The 26,157-nt window shown below is 40.8% G+C and overlaps 1 protein-coding gene across 1 annotated transcript in view; it reads right to left on the bottom strand.

Moving 5' to 3' along the window:
* The window catches only part of nr1h5 (nuclear receptor subfamily 1, group H, member 5), a 28,223-nt gene that overhangs the window by 1,477 nt on the left and 589 nt on the right, over window positions 1-26,157 (bottom strand). Inside the window, exons 2-10 of the mRNA XM_060930912.1 lie at window positions 22,863-23,003; window positions 15,513-15,866; window positions 11,040-11,180; window positions 9,503-9,654; window positions 7,995-8,090; window positions 3,250-3,349; window positions 3,037-3,153; window positions 2,849-2,941; window positions 957-1,070 (exon numbers count right to left, since the gene is read on the bottom strand). Of these exons, the coding sequence (XP_060786895.1) occupies window positions 957-1,070; window positions 2,849-2,941; window positions 3,037-3,153; window positions 3,250-3,349; window positions 7,995-8,090; window positions 9,503-9,654; window positions 11,040-11,180; window positions 15,513-15,866; window positions 22,863-22,956 (1,261 nt within the window). The 5' untranslated portion in view covers window positions 22,957-23,003. The remainder of the gene's footprint in view (window positions 1-956; window positions 1,071-2,848; window positions 2,942-3,036; window positions 3,154-3,249; window positions 3,350-7,994; window positions 8,091-9,502; window positions 9,655-11,039; window positions 11,181-15,512; window positions 15,867-22,862; window positions 23,004-26,157) is intronic.

Here is a 26,157-nt window from a genome sequence, read left to right as displayed (position 1 = left end):
TTCAGGAATTACATTCAGCTACAGGAAGAAGTCTTCATACGATACTCTGGGGTTGTAGAAACTTGTAGAATGAGCGATATGCTAACAATATATAGCAATATAGTGTGGAGCTCTGCTAGTATCAAACTGTGATTTGTCTTGGAGCTGGAGCCAATTATGATCTAATAAATACTGTATGCAATCAAATAAGCATTAACTCTTAAACCCACAAATTATTATTTGGTTATTTTTTCCGTCATAAGCGGCTAGAGATAATGAGATGAGATGAGATGAGATACACTACCGTTCAAAAGTTTGGGGTCACTTTGAAACGTCCTTATTTTTGAAAGAAAAGCACTGTTCTTTTCAGTGAAGATCACTTTAAACTAATCAGAAATCCACTCTATACATTGCTAATGTGGTAAATGACTATTCTAGCTGCAAATGTCTGGTTTTTGGTGCAATATCTCCATAGGTGTATAGAGGCCCATTTCCAGCAACTCTCACTCCAGTGTTCTAATGGTACAATGTGTTTGCTCATTGCCTCAGAAGGCTAATGGATGATTAGAAAACCCTTGTACAATCATGTTAGCACAGCTGAAAACAGTTGAGCTCTTTAGAGAAGCTATAAAACTGACCTTCCTTTGAGCAGATTGAGTTTCTGGAGCATCACATTTGTGGGGTTGATTAAATGCTCAGAATGGCCAGAAAAATGTCTTGACTATATTTTCTATTCATTTCACAACTTATGGTGGTAAATAAAAGTGTGACTTTTCATGGAAAACACAAAATTGTCTGGGTGACCCCAAACTTTTGAACGGTAGTGTAAATAATGTACCTATTAACTCCCATTTCACAAAAATTTGTACGCACAGCAGAAACACCACAAAGGTTTAAAAGATGTGTGAAAGACATAAGACAATAATACTCCATCTAATGACTCATTTTCCAGTTAACATTATGTGAAGCCTGAAGACCTGAGCACAGCACTGAAGTAGCGATGAGAAGAGCGTATTCAGCATCTGTCACGGAGATGGCTGCCATACTGTGGAAGAAATTCAGTACAGGCCCCAAGAGTTCCTCATTCATCCCTGTACACAGAAAGAGCAGAAAGAGGACTTCGCTATTTCCAATGCTAATGCATTCCTTAGCTCTTCTTGTGTTAGCATTGAACTTAATAAACTGTAGTTTGTTTGTTTGTTTGTTTGTTTGTTTGTTTATAAATTAAGATTCAATTATGACTAGGTTATATATCACCTCATTTTAAAGCTAACTAAACACAGCACTGCGCTAATGTTGCCATTTAAGTAGTTAGCTTAGCTAATGTTAGCTCTGCAACAGCAACTATATAACTTTAGTAACTAGCCAGGGTTTGTTTGTTTGTTTGTTTGTTTGTTTGTTTGTTTTTAACAAGCTAGTTAATGTTTGGCTAAGTATTGTGTAAATAAATCCCAGAAGTAGCAAGAAAGCTTTTATTAGTCTTAAGTATTGTCAACAAGTAGCCAAGCTAAATAACGTTAGGCCCAGTAATATATTGTGTAAACTGTTAGCCAAGGTATTAGCCACGAGCCTTAAATTTTGTCACCTGGAGGATCAATAAAGCACAGTTAGCTATCATTTTTCACTCAATTTATTACAATACAATTATTTTTTTTTTTCATGGTCCGGTTTCCATCAAATCCTGTGCTCTGATTGGCTGGCGAACGGGTCCGTATCCTACGATACGGACCCCAGTTACGGACCTCTGGCGACTCGCTCGTTCACAATAACAACAAACATCATAGCAATTTTTGTCGACATTTATTTTCGCATTTCTCAGGAGAATAGCATTAATTTTACATCATGGATAGCGATAACGACAGTGTTCACAGCGAAAGCGAGTTTTACTACCCTGAGGAAGAAGAAATAATAGAAAACATTTTAGGAGAAAGCTAAAAACCTGTAACTATTACTCATGCTGAGCAAAAACATGACTAAATCCTGAATGACTCAATTTTGTATAAATAGGGGACTACATAGGCGGCAAAATGTAGTTTTTTTCCTGCCATGGAAGTGCACTTGTATACCGAGGAGGAAGCAATTTGCATTACAGCCGTGAATGAGGATTCAAAATGGCGGCTCGCCTCGGCTCGGTTTTCCCTTTCGGGCGCTCTCGTTTTCTGTTAGAATTTGGTAAAGAAAAAAATAAATATATTATTTACCAGCTTAAGGTTGGTCCGTATGGTGAAATACCGTGACCTCGACCTTGAATACTGGCCTCGGCCCAGAGGGCCTCGCTCAGTACTTTCAAGACCTCGGTCACGGTATTTCACGATACGGACCTCCCAGCTGGTAAATAACATATATGTATTTAAACCATTAGCCAGGTGTATCACAAGAATAAATAGTAGAGTTGCATATGTAACTGAAATGTTTGTTTTTTATTTAGTAACTTTAGCTAAACACAGCACTGTTGCCAGATAAGCAGTTACCACACTAGCAGTAGCTGTTTGACTTCAAGAGATTTCAAGGTTTGTTATCAAGCTAGTTAATGATACATTAATGAAATGTCACGTACTTTACTGAATAAACAAATAGGCAAGGCTGCTAGCAAGCTAACTAACATTGGACCAAGTATTATATTATGGTATGCAAACATGTAGTCTGTCTGTCTGTCTGTCTGTCTGTCTATCTATCTACGTAAAATAAGGCCTCCGATTATCAAAATAAAATATTAGCCAAGTAGAAATTCTCAAATATGTGCAAAAAGCAGCTAGGCTTCTGCTTTTAAAGTGCAGATAGCTTAAAACTCATAAAACTTGCTGATAATTAAATTATATAACTGTATACTGTATATATAAAACATAATCTCATAGTAGCAAACAGTCACCTGAGTTTAATAGCATCTCATGACTGCTGCCCTTAGACTGTGAGGTTTTCACCCAACTGTGACTGGAGCCACTCGCGCTGCCAGGATACAGAACTGATAAGAAAGAAACTCAACCTTAGTGACTAGATATCAATGTTTTGCTAGTTTGGACCCCTGAGTAGAGAGTACACTGATCAATGCAACCTTACATGAGCTGTACATGGACGAGTTCTCAGTGAACTGTTGAGCCAAGAGCAGGAACATGACCTCCACAGACGAGCTGGACAGAAGAATGGTCTGATCAGCACTGTCCAAGAGCTCAAACCCTGAACAAGCAAACAAACACCAAACACAGTTTCAGATTAGCCAGATTCTGACGTCATCGGACTTGGACTGATTCTGTGAAAAAAGAAATGTCGAACCAGGTATGCTCTTGGAGAACTGCAGAAGTCTTTCTATTTCGAGAGGGGTCAAGTCTGTCAAATGATCAGCACCATCTTGTAAACAGGACCACTGGGACACCTGCAATGGGACAGGAATATTATGAGTTCCTGGACAGGTTTTTCCCAAACATAATCTTGTTGTGGCCTTTTGAATGACAATTTCCAGCTCATGACTCAGAGTCCAGAGGATGTTATAACATGGAAAACACCAAACTGGAACTACAACTGGGAAGTGTGGGAAATTCCAAAAGCAAAAGCTTAGTGATACTAAAGTTCATAGTACAAATGTAAAACTAACAACCACTTTTATACAACCTGATATATAGGTTATTATCAAGAAGCTGCAATATACACTCACCAGCCACTTTATTAGATGCACCCATTCACTTGCTGTTTTACGAATGCGGTTAACTAATCAGCCAATCCCTTGACAGTGGCACAATGCATAAAATCACACAGATACAAACCAAGAGCTTCGGTTAATGCTCACTTCTTCAAACATCAGAATGGGAAAAATTGTGATCTCAAAGTGTGACTTTCTTTCACTGTGGCATGGGTGTTGGTTTGAGACAGAAGGACTGGTTTGAGTATTTCAGAAACTGCTGGTCTACTAGGGTTTTCACACACAACAGTCTCTAGAGTTTATACAGACAGAATGGTGCGAAAAACAAAAAACATTGAGTGAGCAACAGTTCTATGGGTGGAAACGCCTTGTTGATAAGAGAGGTCAGAGGAAAATGGCCAGATTGGTTCGAGCTGCCAGGATGGATATAGCAACTCTTTACAACCGTGGTGAGCAGAAAAGCATCTCAGCATGCAACAGCAGAAGACCACATTGGGTTCCACTCCTGCCAGCTAACCCTTAGCAAAAAGAAGTTTATTCAAGTGTACTATGAGTATACTTATTTTTTACTAAAACTGAGGAAGTATACTTGAAGTTGACTTTTTATAAACTATATTTTATATACTTAAGAATAGTATAGTGAAGTATACTTGGCTTATACTGAAAAGCATAAACAAAAGTCTAAGACTAAGTACATTAATACTAAGACTTACACTTATACTTTAATACTAAAACTTGTACTTTAGTATACTTTTTACATTTTTCTGCCACAAAGTACAACCCCTATTCCAAAAAAGTTGGGACAAAGTACAAATTGTAAATAAAAACGGAATGCAATGATGTGGAAGTTTCAAAATTCCATATTTTATTCAGAATAGAACATAGATGACATATCAAATGTTTAAACTGAGAAAATGTATCATTTAAAGAGAAAAATTAGATGATTTTAAATTTCATGACAACAACACATCTCAAAAAAGTTGGGACAAGGCCATGTTTACCACTGTGAGACATCCCCTTTTCTCTTTACAACAGTCTGTAAACGTCTGGGGACTGAGGAGACAAGTTGCTCAAGTTTAGGGATAGGAACGTTAACCCATTCTTGTCTAATGTAGGATTCTAGTTGCTCAACTGTCTTAGGGCTTTTTTGTCGTATCTTCTGTTTTATGATGCGCCAAATGTTTTCTATGGGTGACAGATCTGGACTGCAGCCTGGCCAGTTCAGTACCCGGACCCTTCTACGCAGCCATGATGCTGTAATTGATGCAGTATGTGGTTTGGTATTGTCGTGTTGGAAAATGCAAGGTCTTCCCTGAAAGAGACGTCATCTGGATGGGAGCATATGTTGCTCTAGAACCTGGATATACCTTTCAGCATTGATGGTGTCTTTCCAGATGTGTAAGCTGCCCATGCCACATGCACTAATGCAACCCCATACCATCAGAGATGCAGGCTTCTGAACTGAGCGCTGATAACAACTCGGGTCGTCCTTCTCCTCTTTAGTCCAAATGACACGGCGTCCCTGATTTCCATAAAGAACTTCAAATTTTGATTCATCTGACCACGGAACAGTTTTCCACTTTGCCACAGTCCATTTTAAATGAGCCTTGGCCCAGAGAAGACGTCTGCACTTCTGGATCATGTTTAGATACGGCTTCTTCTTTGAACTATAGAGTTTTAGCTGGCAACGGCGGATGGCACGGTGAATTGTGTTCACAGATAATGTTCTCTGGAAATATTCCTGAGCCCATTTTATGATTTCCAATACAGAAGCATGCCTGTATGTGATGCAGTGCCATCTAAGGGCCTTAAGATCACCGGCACCCAGGATGGTTTTCCGGCCTTGACCCTTACGCACAGAGATTCTTCCAGATTCTCTGAATCTTTTGATGATATTATGCACTGTAGATGATGATATGTTCAAACTCTTTGCAATTTTACACTGTCGAACTCCTTTCTGATATTGCTCCACTATTTGTCGGCGCAGAATTAGGGGGATTGGTGATCCTCTTCCCATCTTTACATCTGAGAGCCACTGCCACTCCAAGATGCTCTTTTTATACCCAGTCATGTTAATGACCTATTGCCAATTTACCTAATGAGTTGCAATTAGGTCCTCCAGCTGCTCCTTTTTTGTACCTTTAACTTTTCCAGCCTCTTATTGCCCCTGTCCCAACTTTTTTGAGATGTGTTGCTGTCATGAAATTTCAAATGAGCCAATATTTGGCATGAAATTTCAAAATGTCTCACTTTCGACATTTGATATGTTGTCTATGTTCTATTGTGAATACAATATCAGTTTTTGAGATTTGTAAATTATTGCATTCCGTTTTTATTTACAATTTGTACTTTGTCCCAACTTTTTTGGAATCGGGGTTGTACTAATACTTAGTGTATCTTGCTCCAAGTGCATAATAAGGTCAAGTCATTGACTCATGCTTAACATTTAATTTATATATTAATATAATATAATGCTGGAGTTTAAAACTCATTCATCTCATCTCATTATCTCTAGCCGCTTTATCCTGTTCTACAGGGTCGCAGGCAAGCTGGAGCCTATCCCAGCTGACTACAGGCGAAAGGCGGGGTACACCCTGGACAAGTCGCCAGGTCATCACAGGGCTGACACATAGACACAGACAACCATTCACACTCACACCTATGGTCAATTTAGAGTCACCAGTTAACCTAACCTGCTTGTCTTTGGACTGTGGGGGAAACCGGAGCACCCGGAGGAAACCCACGGGGAGAACATGCAAACTCCGCACAGAAAGGCCCTTGCCGGCCATGGGGCTCGAACCCAGGACCTTCTTGCTGTGAGGCGACAGTGCTAACCACTACACCACCGTGCCGCCCCGAGTTTAAAACTTTACAGTATATAGTATGTGTGCTCAATTGCATTATCTTTATGTACCTTAAAATCATACACAAAAACAGAAAAACTTTTGACTTGACTTTATTGATCAAGAGGCCATTATGTTTACATTTTTACATGCAAATGTGCACTTTTTCCTTTCATTTTCTCCAGTAAGGAAGGACTTGATTTCATAGGTCTTTGTTTTTGAAATGTTTGAAAATATATCAAACTTGTTTTCAACATTCTGTCTTGTGATTTTGTAAATGCGTCACACTCTTGTGTACATACAGTATGAGTAAACTTTAAGAATATTTTAAGGAGTATATTTCCAGTATATGAATAGTAAGCGGGCGGCACGGTGGTGTAGTGGTTAGCGCTGTCGCCTCACAGCAAGAAGGTCCTGGGTTCGAGCCCTGGGTCCGGCGAGGGCCTTTCTGTGTGGAGTTTGCATGTTCTCCCCGTGTCCGCGTGGGTTTCCTCCGGGTGCTCCGGTTTCCCCCACAGTCCAAAGACATGCAGGTTAGGTTAACTGGTGACTCTAAATTGACCGTAGGTGTGAGTGTGAATGGTTGTCTGTGTCTATGTGTCAGCCCTGTGATGACCTGGCGACTTGTCCAGGGTGTACCCCGCCTTTCGCCCGTAGTCAGCTGGGATAGGCTCCAGCTTGCCTGCGACCCTGTAGAAGGATAAAGCGGCTAGAGATAATGAGATGAGATGAATAGTAAGCTACAAGTAATATGCCAAGCAAACTTAAAGTATAACAAGTAAACTAGTGAAATAACCAACGTTTATAACAGTATACTTAAAGTATACAATAATAAACTAAAAATAGGGACTCGAAGTATATAACTAGTACAATAGTATCAATAAGTGTACTTGTGGTATACTTTAAGCATACGAGAGGGATATACCAAGTACATTGATAGTATATAGATGAGTGTACTTGTTGTATACTTTAAAGTGTACTTTTGCAAACTTAAAATGAACTTTAAAGTATACTTTTATAAACTTGAAATGTTCCACTTTAGTCTGAAAAAGTATTAAATTTGTATACTTTCTAGTACACTAAAAGTACATGGTCTGTAGTATACTTGCTATACTTATACTGAAGCATACTTAATAAAATGAGCTTTAAGTATACTACTTTTTGCTAAGGGCAAACAGGAATCTCAGACTCTCGAACAAGTTCCTATTAAAGTGGCTGGTGAGTGTAGGTTCTCACAACAGTAGCCTATCATTAACATGTGTACCTTTGCTGATGCTTGTTTTTGTGATAATTACTTTTGGTTTTTCTCAACTCTTAAGTTTGGTTATGGAAAAAGAAGTTTAGGTAACATTCATTATACCGTCACAGAAGAATGTGTGCCCCTATACAGGGCTCTAGTGTTAGATTACAAAACTAACTACCCTCTTAGCTATGGTTTGAGTGGGGATTATGCAAAACATGTTACCGTTGGACTGGGATTAATCAGTGACATTTTTTTTTTTAAATGATACATGCTAAAGTCATACTGACATACACACCAGGAAATGAGTGCCATCTTGAGCTCTGTACCAACGATAAGCTTCCACAATTCTGTTCAGGACACATTTCTGCTCTCTGGACAATCCTAACGGCACCTGAAATCCAGACAAGATAACATGCTTATAGTACATGAAACTCAGAATTGAAATACTGACAAGTTGAAAAATTATTATTAAAATGTCTAAAACAGGGTGGCATGGTGGTGTAGTGGTTAGCGCTGTCGCCTCACAGCAAGAAGGTCCGGGTTCGAGCCCCGTGGCCGGCGAGGGCCTTTCTGTGTGGAGTTTGCATGTTGTCCGTGTGGGTTTCCTCCGGGTGCTCCGGTTTTCCCCACAGTCCAAAGACATGCAGGTTAGGTTAACTGGTGACTCTAAATTGACCGTAGGTGTGAATGTGAGTGTGAATGGTTGTCTATGTCTATGTGTCAGCCCTGTGATGACCTGGCGACTTGTCCAGGGTGTACCCCGCCTTTCGCCCGTAGTCAGCTGGGATAGGCTCCAGCTTGCCTGCGACCCTGTAGAACAGGATAAAGCGGCTAGAGATAATGAGATGAGATGAGAGATGTCTAAAACAGCAAAAACATTGATGCTGTCTGTTTGGTCGAGGTGATAACTCTAGGCATCTGAACTATTATTCAATCTTGGATATGTTTTGTATCTGAGAGGTTTCATCAGTGAATCACTGCTATCTAAACACTGTGTGTGATTTGCAACTGTGACCTCATCGGGTCCAGAGGTATGAATTATCGACATAATTTAAAGAAACCTGGTGTGATGGATGGGTGGAACGGTGGTGTAGTGGTTAGCACTGTCGCCTCACAGCAAGAAGGTTCTGAGTTCGAGCCCAGTGGCCGGCGGGGGCCTTTCTGTGTGGAGTTTGCATGGTCTCTCCGTGTCTGCATGGGTTTCCCCTGGGTGCTCCGGTTTCCCCCACAGTCCAAAGACATCCAGGTTAGTCTAACTGGTGGCTCTAAATCGACCATAGATGTGAGTGTGAATGGTTGTCTGTGTCTATGTGTCAGCCCTGCGATGACCTGGCGACTTGTCCAGGGTGTACCCCGCCTTTCGCCCGTAGTCAGCTGGGATCGGTTCCAGCTTGCCTGCGACCCTGCACAGGATAAGCAGTTATGAATAATGGATGGATGGATGGATGGATGGTGTGATGGAAGCCTAAAGAAAGCCAATGTTGTATTGGCTTGATTACCAGGACACATCTCTGGATCTTGGTGTCATGTCAACCTCATGACCCCACAGGTGTCAATTAATGTGTTTAAATACCAAGGGCTTTCCCACCATTCAGTAGAAATGATAAAGGTCCCTGGGATGAGCTGAAAAAGTGACTTCATGTCCACTTTTCTGGGACAGAAAATGATTGACTAAAACTGCATTTCAGGATGCTAGTCAAAATCAAATGGTCCAAACAATGAAATGAATTCACTGATTGTCTGAAGACCTCTAAGGACCTTCAGAAAAGTGGCTCTTGAGGATTTTAGAAATTGAGCTCATACCCGTGCTGGTGCGGGTAGTCTGCTGGTGGAGGACACGTTTCTGCTTTCGTTGCTTTCTTCATCCTCAGCAGCAAGCACTGACAGCGAGTCTCCTCTATGCTTGGCCCCCTTTCTTAACCTCTTGGACTGGCATTGCACCTCAGTCAGCAGACCTGTTGGACAAAATCAAAGAGCTGAACAGCGCAAGTTAGCATTCTCATTCCGTTTCATGTTCTAGCAAATATACACTGACACCAAGTGGTCAGTTTATTAGGTACCTTCATTTAAGGTCATATTAACCTAATGTATGTCGTGGGGCTGGTGAATATATGAGACTTCACCACTATGTAAAGGTGACTACAGTTGACTGCCCAAACAGTTGTTGTATGGAGAGCTGTGCCAAGGCAAGCGCTCATCTGGGGGGGCAGAAGAAACGCTTCAAGGACAATCTCAAAGTGTCCCTCAAAACTTTAGAAATCGATCTCAACTCCTGGGAGTCGCTTGCTCAGGATCGTCCAGCAAGTGAGCAAAGCTCACCAGCAGTGCATGTGCAGCAGAGATTAAACGCATCACCAAGGCCAAGAAGAAATGAGCTGCACAGAAGGCTCGAACTATCATCACCCCCACTACAGCATCTACCCACACGTGCCCGACATGTGGGCATACCTTCAAAGCCCGCATTGGCCTCATCAGTCACCTCCGGACCCTCAACCGCCACCCACCAAATTGAAGTCATGGTCATCTTCGACCCCGAAGGACGAACATCATCACATGGGGCAAACATCATCCAAAATACTTCATGAAGAAAAGATACAGAAGGATCAACCAGCACAAAGCTATCCAAACAGCAAAGTAGCAAACGAGCATTATAAATTGATAATTGGCCTTATTTACAAATAACCTTACTTCATATTTCTTCAAAGCAATTTCATCACATGATTGACGTCATGAAAGTTACTATTCAATGACTCGTATTCCAGTGACCTTAGAATTAAATGGCTCAGAAGATGTTCCTTGACGTGCCATTCTTTCCGAACATCTGGATACATTATAGTATCAGTAACCTTTAATCTGCATCCCTAATTTGCTAAAGCTGATATGTACCAGATAGCCAATTTGATTTGCATGCTACATCAATCATTTATATCTGACACACGTAGATCTACAGGAAGTATTCATTCTCCTGGGATCCAACACTGGAATGTAACTCTTGCACCATGTTTTCATCACTTCCTGCATGACATCACTTCGATTTTATTTTGTTCATCAATCTCAGAGGAAGCCAGGCTTAAATCCGGCACAGTTAATCACACCACCAGATCTTGTCCATCCACATCCAGTCTCAAAAGCCCACAGTTTCACACAGGAAGTCCCACAACTTTAAATGTATTGTTAGAAAGTAATCAACTTCAGGGGGGTCGGAACAACCTTGTTTCATGCCGGGTTGCATCACAACACCCCGTCACTGATTATTTTCTTATAACAGCACACCCTGTTGTGATTCATTCCTTACATCACCAACCATTAATGAGCCAAAGGAAGACATTCTCTCACTCACACTCGGCGAGCATGCCGACGGCTCGACACTTGCGCAGTCGGCAGTCTTGGCACTTGCGACGCATGTACATGTCCATCTCACAGCTGCCACCACTCTTGCAACGATATACAGCCTTCTTGGTGACGCTGCGCCTAAAGAAGCCTAGAAAGAACGCAGGAGTGAGAGTGTTACCTTTATTTAGTTACTTCTGCAACAAGACGAACTGCTAAAATACAGATTATTGTTAGCCAAAGTTTTATTATGTGACAGGGAAAAGTACGAAAGACATACAGTAGATACTTGAAAGAAGAGTACAAAGAAAGTAGTTACTCCAAAATGCAACAGAATCTCCATTTTATGTCACATAAATATGTATTTCTCAGTGATTTTGAAGTGTAACAAGCAACAATACATTGTAGGACATATTCCTTCCTTCCATAAACTCACTGGCCACTTTATTAGGAAAACCCATCCACCTGCTGTTTGATGCAGTTCTCTAATCACCCTTAGCAAAAAGAAGTTTATTCAAGTGTACTATGAGTATACTTATTTTTTTACTAAAACTGCAGAAGTATACTTGAAGTTGACTTTTTATAAACTATATTTTATATGCTTAAGAATAGTATAGTGAAGTATACTTGGCTTATACTGAAAAGTATAAATAAAAGTCTAAGACTAAGTACATTAATACTAAGACTTATGCTTTAATACTAAAACGTATACTTTAGTATACTTTTCACGTTTTTCTGCCACAAAGTACTAATACTTAGTATATCTTGCTCCAAGTGCATAATAAGGTCAAGTCATTGACTCATGCTTAACATTTAATTTATATATTAATATAATATAATGCTGGAGTTTAAAACTTTACAGTATATAGTATGTGTGCTCAATTGCATTATCTTTATGTACCTTAAAATCATACACAAAAACAGAAAAACTTTTGACTTGACTTTATTGATCAATTTCTCCAGTAAGGAAGGACTTGATTTCATAGGTCTTTATTTTTGAAATGTTTGAAAATATATCAAACTTGTTTTCAACATTCTGTCTTGTGATTTTGTAAATCCGTCACACTCTTGTGTACATACAGTATGAGTAAACTTTAAGAATACATTAAGGAGTATATTTCCAGTATATAAATAGTAAGCTACAAGTAATATGCCAAGCAAACTTAAAGTATAACAAGTAAACTAGTGAAATAACCAACGTTTATAACAGTATACTTAAAGTATACAATAATAAGCTAAAAATAGGGACTTGAAGTATGTAACTAAGGGGTGTTGTGGCTCAGTCAACTAAAGCGCCATACCATAAATCTGGGGACCTGGGTTCGATTCCAACCCAAGGTCATTTCCTGATCCCTCTCCTGCTCATTTCCTGTCTCTACACTGTCCTATCCAATAAAGGTGAAAAAAGAAGTATATCGATAAGTGTACTTATGGTATACTTTAAGCATGCAAGAGGGATATACCAAGTGCATTGATAGTATATAGATGAGTGTACTTGTTGTATACTTTAAAGTGTACTTTTGCAAACTTAAAATGAACTTTAAAGTATACTTTTATAAACTTGAAATGTTCCAATTTAGTCCGAAAAAGTATTAAATTTGTATACTTTCTAGTACACTAAAAGTACATGGTCTGTAGTATACTTGCTATACTTATACTCATACTGAAGCATACTTAATAAAATGAACTTTAAGTATACTACTTTTTGCTAAGGGCAGCCAATCCCTTAAAAGCAGCACGACGCATAAAATCACGCAGATACAAATCAAGAGCTTCAGCTAATTAATGTTCATTTCAAACATCAGAATGGGAAAAATTGTGATCTCAAAGTGTGACTTTCTTTCACTGTGGCATGGGTGTTGGTTTGAGCCAGACGGACTGGTTTAAATATTTCAGAAACCACTGATCTCCTGGGGTTTTCACACACAACAGTCTCTAGAGTTTACACAGACAGAATGGTGCGAAAAACAAAAAAACACTGAATGAGCGACAGTTCTATGGGTGGAAACAAACGTCTTGTTGATAAGAGAGGTCAGAGGAAAATGGCCAGATTGGTTTGAGTTATATCCAGGAAGGATATAGCAACTCTTTACAACCATGGTGAGCAGAAAAGCATCTCAGCATGCAACAGCAGAAGACCACATTGGGTTCCACTCCTGCCAGCCAAGAACAGGAATCTCAGACTCAAGAACAAGTTCCTATTAAAGGGGTACAAAATATAATATATACGGTTGCTGATGTGACAAAGTAACGTATTCTTAAGTATTCTATCAAATTTATGTACTAGAAAACAACGAAATATCTTGGTAATTGTAAATATAATACTTTATACGCTAAACCGCACAAGAGTCGCCATTTTTAAAAGACCGTGACGTCAGCACTACCCACTGCACTAGCGGAACTCTCCGAAATAGAGGAGATAAGCGTGTAATCATGGCGTCGGGCGCATCAAGTGAAAGCGACAGCTCTGTCGAATCATACGAAGAGATCCCGCAAGACACACTGCAAGCAGGCTATGGCTTAGAAGGGTACCAGTTTGAACCTAGGAGAGGTACTCTCGACTCCAGTGATGAAATAAGAGAAGAAAGCTCGGATGACGGCGAGGATGAGACGAATGCTGACCATGGGCATGGCGAGCGTGGGGCAGAGCGTCTGCGTGCAGGTGACACGGCGTGGTGCTCGTGTGGAAAATGTAACGTGGAGTTGCTCACGAGTCCAGCAGAATTTATTTGCTGCAATGAGATAGGCGCCACCCGTGGACTTGCGAAATCGTCGCAAGAGGCAGAAACAGGTACAGTATTTCACACATGCTATTCCCAACCTCAATGAGCCAACACAACTGGGCACATACATACGTCATGAGTGTTACGCAGAGAAAATGAACATGCATTCTGATTGGATAAAATTAATATCATGGCGGGCTGTTCAAACTGCGGAAATAGTTTGCTCGAGCTACTTTCAAAACACTATAACTTTCCAACCTTAGAACAAAACACTTTTGGAAGTCTTGAATAAGGTTCATCAATGTGTGTTTTATTGTTATATTTACTCTATATATTGCCCTCTGTTCCCCTTTAACCTCCTAGGACCTAGCGTCCACATACGTGGACAGCACTTTTTAGAAATTCAGAACAAGAATCCACATAAAGTAGCCGGTGAGTGTATATAGGAACCAGGAACCAATATTCCCACTGCAGCTGTGGTAGAATAACCATGTGACAGTATATTGTGATAAGAAAATCTGAAAATAACACAATTAATGTTACATACTACTACTACTATTGTAGATGAGGATATTACAAAAGGTTATCTCGTGTGTCAGTGTGCTACTTAAAAAAAAACCTTACTTTTTGCTTTTTTTACATACAGTTTTGAAAATAATGAACAGTTATTCCATGAAATCGAGTCGTACATGAGTCGTACAACGAGGCGCGTAGCACCGAGTTGGCTGTAAGCCATGTACAACAAGATTGAGTGGAATAACTGTTTCATTCTCTCCACATTCACTGGATTTTGAGAAACAGAGCATTTTTATTTGTATTTTTTGCAAATTCGAGAAATAAAAACTTTATACAGGGCGGCACGGTGGTGTAGTGGTTAGCGCTGTCGCCTCACAGCAAGAAGGTCCGGGTTCGAGCCCCGTGGCCGGCGAGGGCCTTTCTGTGCGGAGTTTGCATGTTCTCCCCGTGTCCGTGTGGGTTTCCTCCGGGTGCTCCGGTTTCCCCCACAGTCCAAAGACATGCAGGTTAGGTTAACTGGTGACTCTAAATTGACCGTAGGTGTGAATGTGAGTGTGAATGGTTGTCTGTGTCTATGTGTCAGCCCTGTGATGACCTGGCGACTTGTCCAGGGTGTACCCCGCCTTTCGCCCGTAGTCAGCTGGGATAGGCTCCAGCTTGCCTGCGACCCTGTAGAACAGGATAAAGCGGCTAGAGATAATGAGATGAGATGAAAAACTTTATACAAAATGTGACAATCATTTCCGCTTAGAATGTAAACAAACCAGCGAAATGACAGTAGCAATTTGTGAAAAATGCTATAATAATAATAATAATAATTCTTGAAAAGATTTAAAAAAAAAGATATGTTCTTACCATCAAATACTTTCATTCCACATTTTGTTGCTTTTTTTTGTAATTTTTGGGGTTTTGTTTTCGAATAGAGTTTTTATTTCGTCCTCGGTTGGCTCAGCAACACGCTCTGCCATTTTGTTTTTCTCTACTCACGGTATATGAGCTGATATCCTAGTAGTAGAGTAGCCAATCAGAGCATGTGATTGCTCATATCCAGTGAATGTGGATAGAATAAATATATAGTTTTCTCAATTTTATTTTTGCAATTTTAGGTTAAAAATGATTGATGGAGTATTCCTTTAACTCAGTTTTTAAAAAGTGTTTCCCTATAAATCCACAACAATATACTAAAAATCTTCATTAATCCGTGATTCTTTTTCAACTTCCATAAGCACAGATCAGTGTATCACCTTTGCAGCCTTCACAGGTCAGAGCGTTGTAGTGGTATCCTGATGCTTTGTCCCCACACACCACGCACAGTTCATCCTGACCCTTGACCCGAGCTCCAGGCCCCAGTCGTGGTCTCTTCATTCCCGGTGTTGTGCCCATGCTGCCTCTCGCCTGCCCGTGCAGCTCCACATCTGCTTGGCATGGAGGCTCCGGACACTGTGGGCTGTACGGGTATGCTGGGTTACACGGTTGAGAGCTGGGGGGTCCGTACACAGAGACCTGCATGTTTGCTGGATTGTAGTGCTGCTGGCTGTAGGGAAAAGCCTGTAGATCAAGATCCTGGTATGAATATCCCAACGGATCCACCAGCACATCTGTGAAAAATGAAACCATCATATTGTGTAATAATGCCTTTCATATATTTAAAATATGGCACAATGGGATGCGTAAAAGGAGGTTAGTATGATTCAAAAATGAGTTCGCTGGCAGAGCAAAGAAGTGCTCGCCTGGAACGCGATGCATGTCGACAAACTGTGATTTAGGAATTATTTGACAGGTTTAATGAGACCACTGGGACAATGAAAGACTCGGAGCAAGACCTTGTGAACCACTGACTGACTCTGGAAACAGGATGCAGCTGAAGAGCTTCATGATGTTTATGATGTTAGCTTGCTTTGGTTTTACTAATCAGGCTGAATCGAATCAGACCGAAACGTCAACCTGACGAGAACAGGCTCAGGATTTGTGAAACATTTCGCAAGTTGTTCCGCAGAGAAAACATGTGTTGCTGCTGGTGCTGCTTCTCAAACCCATTTGTGCGGTGAGACAGGAGCGCTGATTCACACCTACATGTTGCACAAAGAAATGTGCGGATTGACAGGAAATGTGAATAAATGCAGGAGAAATTAATCTGTTTATCAACATGACAGTTCTCTGTTTGGCTGCGAATTTCACGGAATACTTCAGCACCCTGTCAACCTTACCTTCATCTACCACATCTGTAGCAGATGTGGGATTATCACAGACAGGAATTTTGACAGTTCCCTGTAATACGGGGGGAAAAAAAACAGCAAAATTTTACTCTAAGATGACTTATATAAAATAGTCCATCCATTATTCATAACCGCTTATCCTGTGCAGGGTCGCGGGCAAGCTGGAGCCTATCCTAGCTGACTATGGGCGAGAGGCGGGGTACACCCTGGACAAGTCACCAGGTCATCGCAGGGCCGACACAACCATTCACACTCACATTCACACCTACGGTCAATTTAGAGCCACCAATTAACCTAACCTGCATGTCTTTGGACTGTAGGGAAAACCGGAGCACCCGGAGGAAACCGACACAGACACGGGGAGAACATGCAAACTCCACACAGAAAGGCCCTCGTCGGCCACTGAGCTCGAACCCAGAACCTTCTTCCTGTGAGGCGACAGTGCTAACCACTACACCACTGTGCCGCTTACATAAAATAGTCTGAATTAATAAATGTTTTCTATGCAACTCTTTAATCCATCCATCCATCCATCCATCCATCCATTATATATATCACTGATCTGTTAAGGGTTGCAGGGAGCTGGAGCTCATCCCAGCTGACTTTGTGGGAGAGCTGGGGTTCGCCCTGGACAGGTCATCAATCTACCACAGGGATAAACAAGCATTACACTCACACTCACACCTACGGGTAATTTCGAGTAGCCAGTTGATCTAATCTGCGTTTCTTTGGACGGAGGAAACCAGAGCACCTGGAAGAAACCCACACAAAAAACTTCACCAAAAAAACTACATTCTTAAAGGATTTGTCCATTTACAAACGGCACAGCATCTCATTCATATCACTCAGCCTCCCACTTCCCTTTTCTCCCAGATGTTTTCTCTCTCGTTGAGCCTGGGATTTGTTGTGTGACACGGCTAAACTCACATATGTTTGTAAACTTTTGGAGTTCTCTATAAACAGCCGTGGTGGTGAACACTGTTGCTCACGTAATGTAATATATCTCCGCCCTCATCATATTTCGCTATCCTTATGTGATCTTTATTATAAATATAAATACAAACAGGTTGTCCTGTGGGTGGCACAGTAAGTAGTATTGTCGTCTCCACGGTCCTGAGTTCGATCTTGAGCTCAGCGCATTTCTTCTGGATTATCTAGTTTCCTTCGTCCAACCTTCAAGTTTATTTGTATAGCGCTTTTAACAATAGACATTGTCGCAAAGCAGCTTTACAGAATTTTAATGACTTTAAACATGAGCTCATTTTATCCCTAATCTATCCCCAATGAGCAAGCCTGTGGCGATGGTGGCAAGGACAAACTCCCTCAGACGACATGAGGAAGAAACCTCGAGAGGAACCAGACTCAAAAGGGAACCCATCCTCATTTGGGTGATAACAGACAACGTGATTATAACAGTTTTAACAGTTTTAACATGAAGTCAGTTTCGTTGATGTTATAAACTCTTCATTGATGGAAACTTGAGTGCAAAACTGTTCATGACAACTGCAGTCCTAAAGTTAGCAAGTCAACTGTAGTCCTCAGCCATAAAAGCATTACTGTAAGTAATACCAAAAAAACATGTTGGTAATGTCACAGGTCACATAGTGTGACAGCCAGGCTTCCTGTCTCACACCCAGCCTTCCTGGGATAGGCTCTGGATTCATCATAACCCTGACTAGGATAAAGCACTTACTGGAGATGAATGAATGAACAAATGAATCGACACCTAGTATTCAAAAGTTGTCTTTTTGAATAACACCAACTAACTCCTGCAACTAGGTCCAGTATACTGTATATACACTGGAATTTCTTATACCTTACTTTACAGGGACACACCAAGCCTACCTACAGCATTAATGTCTCTTATAAGTTATTATAAATATGTTTAAGAGTCAAATGTAGGCTCAGTTTTGACCTTGTGGTCATTTCATTTAGTTCTGCTTCAATTATTACTTGGTTTTGTCTTCATTTACATGTAAACGAAGACAAAACCAAGTACATGGCTTATAACTTAGCTTCGTACGAACGCTGAATGGTTGTGAATTGGAACAAGTGGATAATTTCCTTTATCTTGGCTCTTGGGTGAACACAAATGAAAAGGATATTAACACCCGTACTGCAAAAGCATGGTCAGCTATGTCGAAGATGGAAACAATATGGAAATCAAACCTGATCAGAAAGCTAAAGAGCAATTTATTTCGAGCAACAGTAGAAACCATGCTGTTATATGGCTGCACTACTTGGACCCTCACAAAGGCATTGGAAAGAAAATGAGATGGGACCTACACAAGGTTTCTAAGATCAGCACTTAATATCAAATGGCAGTCCCACCCAACAAACCAGGTGTTATATGGCAATCTTCCTAGTGTTATCATCATTATAAGGAAAAGAAGACTGCAATTCTGTGGACATTGCTATTGTAGCAAGGATGAGGTGGTTAGCCAAATGTTACTCTGGGAATCAACACACGGAAAGCAACCAAGCTGGCGTCCTGCAAGAACGTTTGTTGACCAATTGGTTGAAGACTCTGAAATAATGAAGAATGACCTGCCAAAAGCAATGGAGGAGAGGAGACTCTGGAGACAAGTAGTTCATGATGTTTGTCTGAGGACATTCCAATGATGATGATGATTAATTATTACATTTAGATTTTACTGGTTAAATCCAAAATTGCTTTTTTTTTGCCACAAACTAGGCTTTTCCTTGGGAAGTAGACATACATTCATTCACAATAGAAAGATATTTAAGTGGAAGTTACATTTTTTGTAAACTAAGTGCCTCCGACAGGATCCTTTATCCGTCAAAAATATCCTCTCCGGAAAACACTCACCATATGATGAGGTTGTAAAAGATTTTTGAAGAAAATACTGGTCTCTTTTGAAGCAGAATATATGTATACTCTGTTGTTGTTGCCGCCAGCGAGTGGCCTAGTGGTTAGTGTGTCCGCCTCTCGATCAGGAGATCGTGAGTTCGACTCACGGTTGGGTCATACCAAAGACCATCGTAAAAACGGTACCTACTGTCGTCTGGCAAGGCATGCTGCAATACAGATGTGAGTTGGGAGTCAAACTCTTGCGGTTACCAGAGGACTAGCCCCCCACTGTAACCCTAGCTATGTAATAGGTGAGAGGCCGAGGGCTACAGAAGTGGAGATCGGCGCTGCCCGATGCGCCACAGGCATGGGAAGGACTTTGGCTTTGGCTGTTGTTGTTGCACAGTAAAAAAAACAGGACTTGAAACAGATGCGAGACACATTTGCAGCGGAGCTTCACATGTGGTTGAAATGTGAGTCTGTCAAAAAGTGTCCTCTCTGGAAAACCACAAGGATCGTCACCACTTCAGTTGTTATTACAGGTACCACTGTGTACAAACATCACTGCACAGGACTTGAAATTTTTTACTTTGCATGAATCACATCCATTTCAACAGTTTTTCACTTTGTATCCCTGACTCTTATGAACAATCAGAAAGGTGCTCAGTTTTAGAAACACGCTACTGCAGGGGTTTTCAAAGTGTGGGAGAGTCAGCCCCCCCTCAGAGAGCAAATAAACAACAGCGCCCCCCTTACAATTTTTGTTGTTGCTATACTTAATGTTCCATTTGTATTTTTAAAAATGGTTGTTGTACACATTTTTATTTTTTTTCTTTTACACATTTAAAACATCTGTGCTTTTTTAAAACTTTTTTTACACATTTTAAACATCTGCTTTTTTAAAAAACATCTTGTTTTACACATTTTAAACATCTGTGCTTTTTAAAACATCCTTTTTTTTACACATTTTAAACATCTGTGCTTTTTTTTTAAACATCTTGTTTAACACATTTTAAACATCTCATAGCATCGTTAGCTAGCACCTCTTGGCAGACAACACACTGTGGCAGTGGAGCATCTTCAGATCCAGTCCATGAAAATCCAAACTTTAAATAATCGTGGTCATACTTCCTTCTTTTTTTGCTTGGCCCAGACTCTGTCTCCTCACTCACTGTAGCTTTAGGTACTAAAAATCGATCCATTTTGTCTCTGGCAAAAGGCTAGCTGAAGTTCGCTAAATGTCCGCAATAGTAACTTATTCTGGTTTATTTTTCCTCACGTTGTGCCCCCTCTGAAGAACTCTGGCGCCCCCTAGGGGAGGCGCGCCCCACGCTTTGAAAAGCCCTGCGCTACTGTATATGCCGTCTTCTCACCACAAATAACATGCCCAGTATGTGATCTGTAGCTCTGAAATTCGGCGCAGTTCATTTCCATCTCAGAAGGTCATTTTCGGCAGTAGAGAAACACAAAAATCAGAGGTTGGATTTTTGGACTACTGTGGACCTGAAAAGTTTCCCTGATTATGAAAATCAATTTAAAGGAGAACATTTGACTCAACGGGGGTGGCACGGTGGTGTAGTGGTTAGCACCATGGGTGCTGCCAGGGGGGGAAAGGTTAGAACAATTCTAGGGGCCCAGCACTGCCATGGGGCCCTTTAAGGGGCTGATAATATGCTTTTAATGATTTTAATAAGACTTTTGAAATAACAACAATGCAATATTCCATCTGGTAAAATGAGCTAATTGAACAAGGTTGTCTATTTCTTGAGTTCTTCAACATATTGTCATTTAACCCTCCCCCTTTTGCGAAATGGTACGGTCCAGTTCTGGTAGAAGCGCAATGCGTTAAATCTGTGTGCTGATCAGTGCAACGCTACTTGCTGCTGTGTCGCGGTGCAGCAGCCAGCCAGCCAGCAGTGGAGTGCGTACAGTCTATGATCGCTAAATATGAAGAGTGGCTGTCAAAAACGTAAAGAAAGGCAGCTGAAAGCTGAGAGGGACCAGAGAGGCAGGCAACTGGTCACTCAGTTTTTCCCAAAGAAAGGTAGCTATCACTCACGTGTGTGTTCAAAATATTAGCGAATGGTAAATGAACAGTATGAACGTGGTTGGATTAGCCTATCAAGAGAACACTTTTACAGTTTGGACAGTGACATTTTTTCCATTTTAATAACTGAACTGACTTGTGTGATAAACAAGATGAAATATTACATTATGCTGGTGCTAATAACTAGTGCTAATAACCAGTTTCATAACTAATGGGGTGCCCTAAATATGCACAGATTCAGCCTCAGGGGGACCTCCGCCCTACCAAACCACTGAACCCCCCTTTGGAGAAGGAGGTAAGCAGCAATACAACCCATAAATGCTTTAGGATTGAAGTTTTTAATGAGCGAGCGCCATATACAGTTTGTTAGATTAAAGTGTTGGTAATAACGGACACCAGTCAAGTGTTTGACATGGCTACGTGTGTGGAATGTTCACACGTTCTAAACCATTGGTTTCAAATCGAGGAGCTGGAGAAAGCGCAGCACATATAAAAGAGGGATAGAGGTTACAACATATGAAGAAATACGTACGTAATTGATCAAACATATTCCCTTTTTGCAGAACAGTACACACAGCTTTCTACCTAACACATAACAATCCATGGGATTTCCATAGGTATTTTGATGCTGGGTAGAAAACTTTTTCTATGATTTATTAGCAGTCACATCACACATTTCACTACCAATTGTCCTAGCACAAGAAGGCATGTGGCAAAATCTTGAATTTTCATTTGTGATTATAAATGCACCAGAATTAGTCACTGACCAGTTTTCATCTAGTCCCTGGTAGAGTAGGTTAATACATAAAATGTAATAACAAAGTCACAAACTCAAGGTCCATGGGCTATCAAAAGTCAAATAATGACAATAGTGCAATTGTGACGAGGGTGGGCAAAGTTGGGCAGCCCAAAATTCCAATCTTTCATGGGGCCCAAAATTTCTGGCAGCGCCCCTGGTTAGCACTGTCGCCTCACAGCAAGAAGGTCCGGGTTCGAGCCCCGTAGCCGGTGAGGGCCTTTCTGTGTGGAGTTTGCATGTTCTCCCCGTGTCCGCGTGGGTTTCCTCCGGGTGCTCCGGTTTTCCCCACAGTCCAAAGACATGCAGGTTAGGTTAACTGGTGACTCTAAATTGACCGTAGGTGTGAATGTGAGTGTGAATGGTTGTCTGTGTCTATGTGTCAGCCCTGTGATGACCTGGCGACTTGTCCAGGGTGTACCCCGCCTTTCGCCCGTAGTCAGCTGGGATAGGCTCCAGCTTGCCTGCGACCCTGTAGAACAGGATAAAGCGGCTAGAGATAATGAGATGAGATGAGATGAGATGAGATGAGATGAGATGAGATGAGATGAGATGAGACATTTGACTCAACGACTTTTCCATCCAATAAAATGAAACAAATATACATAAATTAACATGGAAGCTAGAAACAAACACTGGAGATCTATTTAAAATATACACAAAATATGAAGTATTAAATTTCTCTGTATAAACAATTTGAAGGTTTAACAGGAAGAACCTTACCATAGTACTGCGGTTCTGCAATGCCGTAAGCGTCTGCTCCAGAGAGGTAGCCTCCGGTCATCATGCCCATCTCAGGATCCATCCACTCTCTCATCTCCACTGCCAATTTCACAAATCCACACTCTGCAGAGACGTCCACGTCTAACACAGATCAGGACACAGTCAAGAATTCATTACACACACGTCTCACATCTCAGTCTGTCCAAGTTTTTCTTTCAAATTATTTCTTTCAACTGAGTCGTATAACCAAATCACGTCTTGAGTTGGAGGATCTATATTTAGTGGATGCTTTGATTCAAACAAAGATCACAGACGTCTAAAGAGGTCAGAGTGCATGGAGACATGGGATAAGGAGACTGTGAGAATAGGATAGAACAAGTCCCGCGTGTCTCAACAGCTGCTCTGGCGACGCTTTCAGAGAGCGGCTCATGAAACAGACACGAGTCCCTGGTGGTCTCTGCAGGTTTGGCGTTGAGAAGGAAGGACGTCAATCCAGCTGGAGAACTTTTATTAGCCACCTGAATGTACAGGCCATGTTCTAGATACAGGAAATAAGGATGGACTGGGAGCCAAATCTGGACTTCACAAAGTTCTTTCTGGTGCCAGTTTCTCTCACTTCCTCCATGACGTTATTTATATGACATTATAGACATTTAGCAGACGCTCTTATCCAGAGCGACACACAACATACCCGGAGCAGCTAGGGGTTAGGTGCCTTGCTCAAGGGCACTTCAGCCATTCCTGCTGGTCCAGGGAATTGAACCAGTCCCAAAGCTGCTTCTTGAACCATTAGGCCATGGCTTCTTTCATCCTACAAGGCTTCAAATGTTTAGTCAGTAATCAATGAAAAGATTCAATAATCAGGTGAGTTCACGTAAAATTGCTGAATCACGAGACCTTAGAGTTTCGTTTCTGTTTTCCCAGTGCCTTATCTGCTGTGTGTGTGTGTGTGTTGATCCACGGTGTATGTTGGTCGATCTGTGCGTCCCTGTGGGAGGAGAGAGTGATAGACGGCTCATCTCTGATGCTCTCCTGACTGTTTGCTTTGTTTCGTTGTTTGCTACGGTTCTGTTTGTCTTGCAGTTAATATTTGACCCTGAGGATTTCGGATTTTAGGAGCTTCAACTAACCCCCTATCCCACACACACACACACAGAGATCCTGACTGGACACAGTGAAAAAAGACACCATCCTCTAGACCCTTTACATAAAGTTATCTTTGTATACACTACACTATTGTGAGAGTGCCAATTTGATGCTACTTGCTTGATTCATTATTTGTATCTGTGTGCGGGAGCAGTTATGATAGAGCCATTATTAGCATTTCTACATCCCAAGGGAGGGAGGATTTTTGTTATTTCTCTTGCCGTCCATCAAAATGACTTGCAGGTCATTTCCTTACAAATCCGAAAGAAGGAAAACAGGACCTTTGCCTGGTTGCCGCACACAGCTTCACTTCACGCAGGGTGAGAAAGAGCGGGACTGTTGAACTCCCTCCGAGAGGCGAGCGGGTTAAAGAGTTTGAGCGTTAATTCATTTTTCATGAATACCATAAATAGCAACATGTATAGCTCACTTATTCCTTGGATGAAGGGGCAGGGGTGGTCTTGTGTTGCAAAACTCTTTGGGAGTAGGAGTTGTGTTAGAAGACAGAGTGAAAAGAGATTAATGATCCTGAACTTCCCGAAACGTTTTGGCTGTAACATATCAGGCCACGCTAAACACCAGCTTACTACTCGATCATTTTCTTTGCCCCGTTAAACCACATAACTTGGTCTATTCATACATCAATCCATCTGTTTTTTTTTTTAAATGTTCCACAACAGTGTTTGTCTCATGTGATGTTGTGTTTATGGGTTCTAACAGGAAGCAGACTCTTAGATTAGAGTGGCCTTGCAGGCTACATTGGTGAGGGGGATGAGACTAAAGTCCATGGTCAACGAGAAAGATTTCAGTGAAGGAGATAATCAGTTGTCATGTTGCTAGTGAAAGACTGAAAGCTCCATTAGTACTTTTATCCTGATTCATGACTCTGACAGTGCAGGAGAAAAAAATGAGGCGTCGTAACAGATAACTGACACTAATTGGTTCGTTTGAACATAAACACTTCTCATGTATCTCATCTCCAACTCAGACTTCAACTCTTCGTTGTCCCAGTGACCTGTTTTTTAATTTTATAAATATATATCTTACGTAAAGCGAATCACAATATACATTACACGAGTCGAGCGTGACTGGTATGTGAACGGGGGAAAAATATAAATATATAGACACACATAATAGCACTCAAAAGTTTGTACACCCCTATTCATTCATAGTTTTTTCTGCATTTTGTATTTTCTACATTGTAGAACAATACTGAAGGCATCAAAACTATGGAATAACACATGGAACATATATGGAATTATGTGGCAAACAAAAAACCAAAATGTTTCATGTTTTAGATTCGTCAAAGTAGCCAGCGTTTCCCTTGATGACGCTTTGCACACAATCGGCGTTATCTTAACCAACTTCATGAGGTCGTCACCTGGAATGCTTTTCAATTAACAACTGTGTCTCGTCACAAGTTAATTAGTGGACGAGTTCCATGCCTTCTTAATGCGTTTGAGATCAAATAGTAAATAATAAAAATACAGTAAATAGCCCTATTCAACAGCACAACTGTAGTAATCCATATTATTCTATCCACACTCACTGGATATGAGCAATCGTGCGCTCTGATTGGCTAAGCTACTACTAGGATATCAGCTCATATACCATGAGTAGAGAAAAACAAAATGGTCGAGAGTGTTGCTGAACCAACCGAGGACGAAATAAAAACTATTTGAAAACAAAACCCCCAAAAATACAACAACAACAACAAAAATAAAACGCAACAAAATATGGAATGGAAGTATTTGATGGTAAAACATATTTTTTTTATTTTTCAAGAATTATTATTATTATTATTATTATTATTATTATTATTATCACATTTTTTCACAAATTGCTCCTGTCATTTCACCGGTTTGTTTACATTCTAGGCAGAAATTATATTGTCGGATGTTTTGTATAAAGTTCTTATTGATCAAATTTGCAAAAAATAAAAATAAAAATGCTCTGTTTCTCAAAATCCAGTGAATGTGGATAGAATAAAACAGTTATTCCACTCAATCTCGTCGTAAATGGCTGATAGCCAACTCGGCTATCAGCTAATGTACAACTCGAGTTCATGGAATAACTGTTAAATATATCAAGAACCACTCAACTGAGTAAAGAGAAACGATATCCATCATTACTTTAAGACGTGAAGTGA

This window comes from Neoarius graeffei, chromosome 10 (assembly GCF_027579695.1).
Source record: "Neoarius graeffei isolate fNeoGra1 chromosome 10, fNeoGra1.pri, whole genome shotgun sequence".
Taxonomy (NCBI): Eukaryota; Metazoa; Chordata; class Actinopteri; order Siluriformes; family Ariidae; genus Neoarius; species Neoarius graeffei.
The sequence above is the reverse complement of the archived record's forward strand: the minus strand, read 5'-3'. Positions and strand labels throughout refer to the sequence as shown.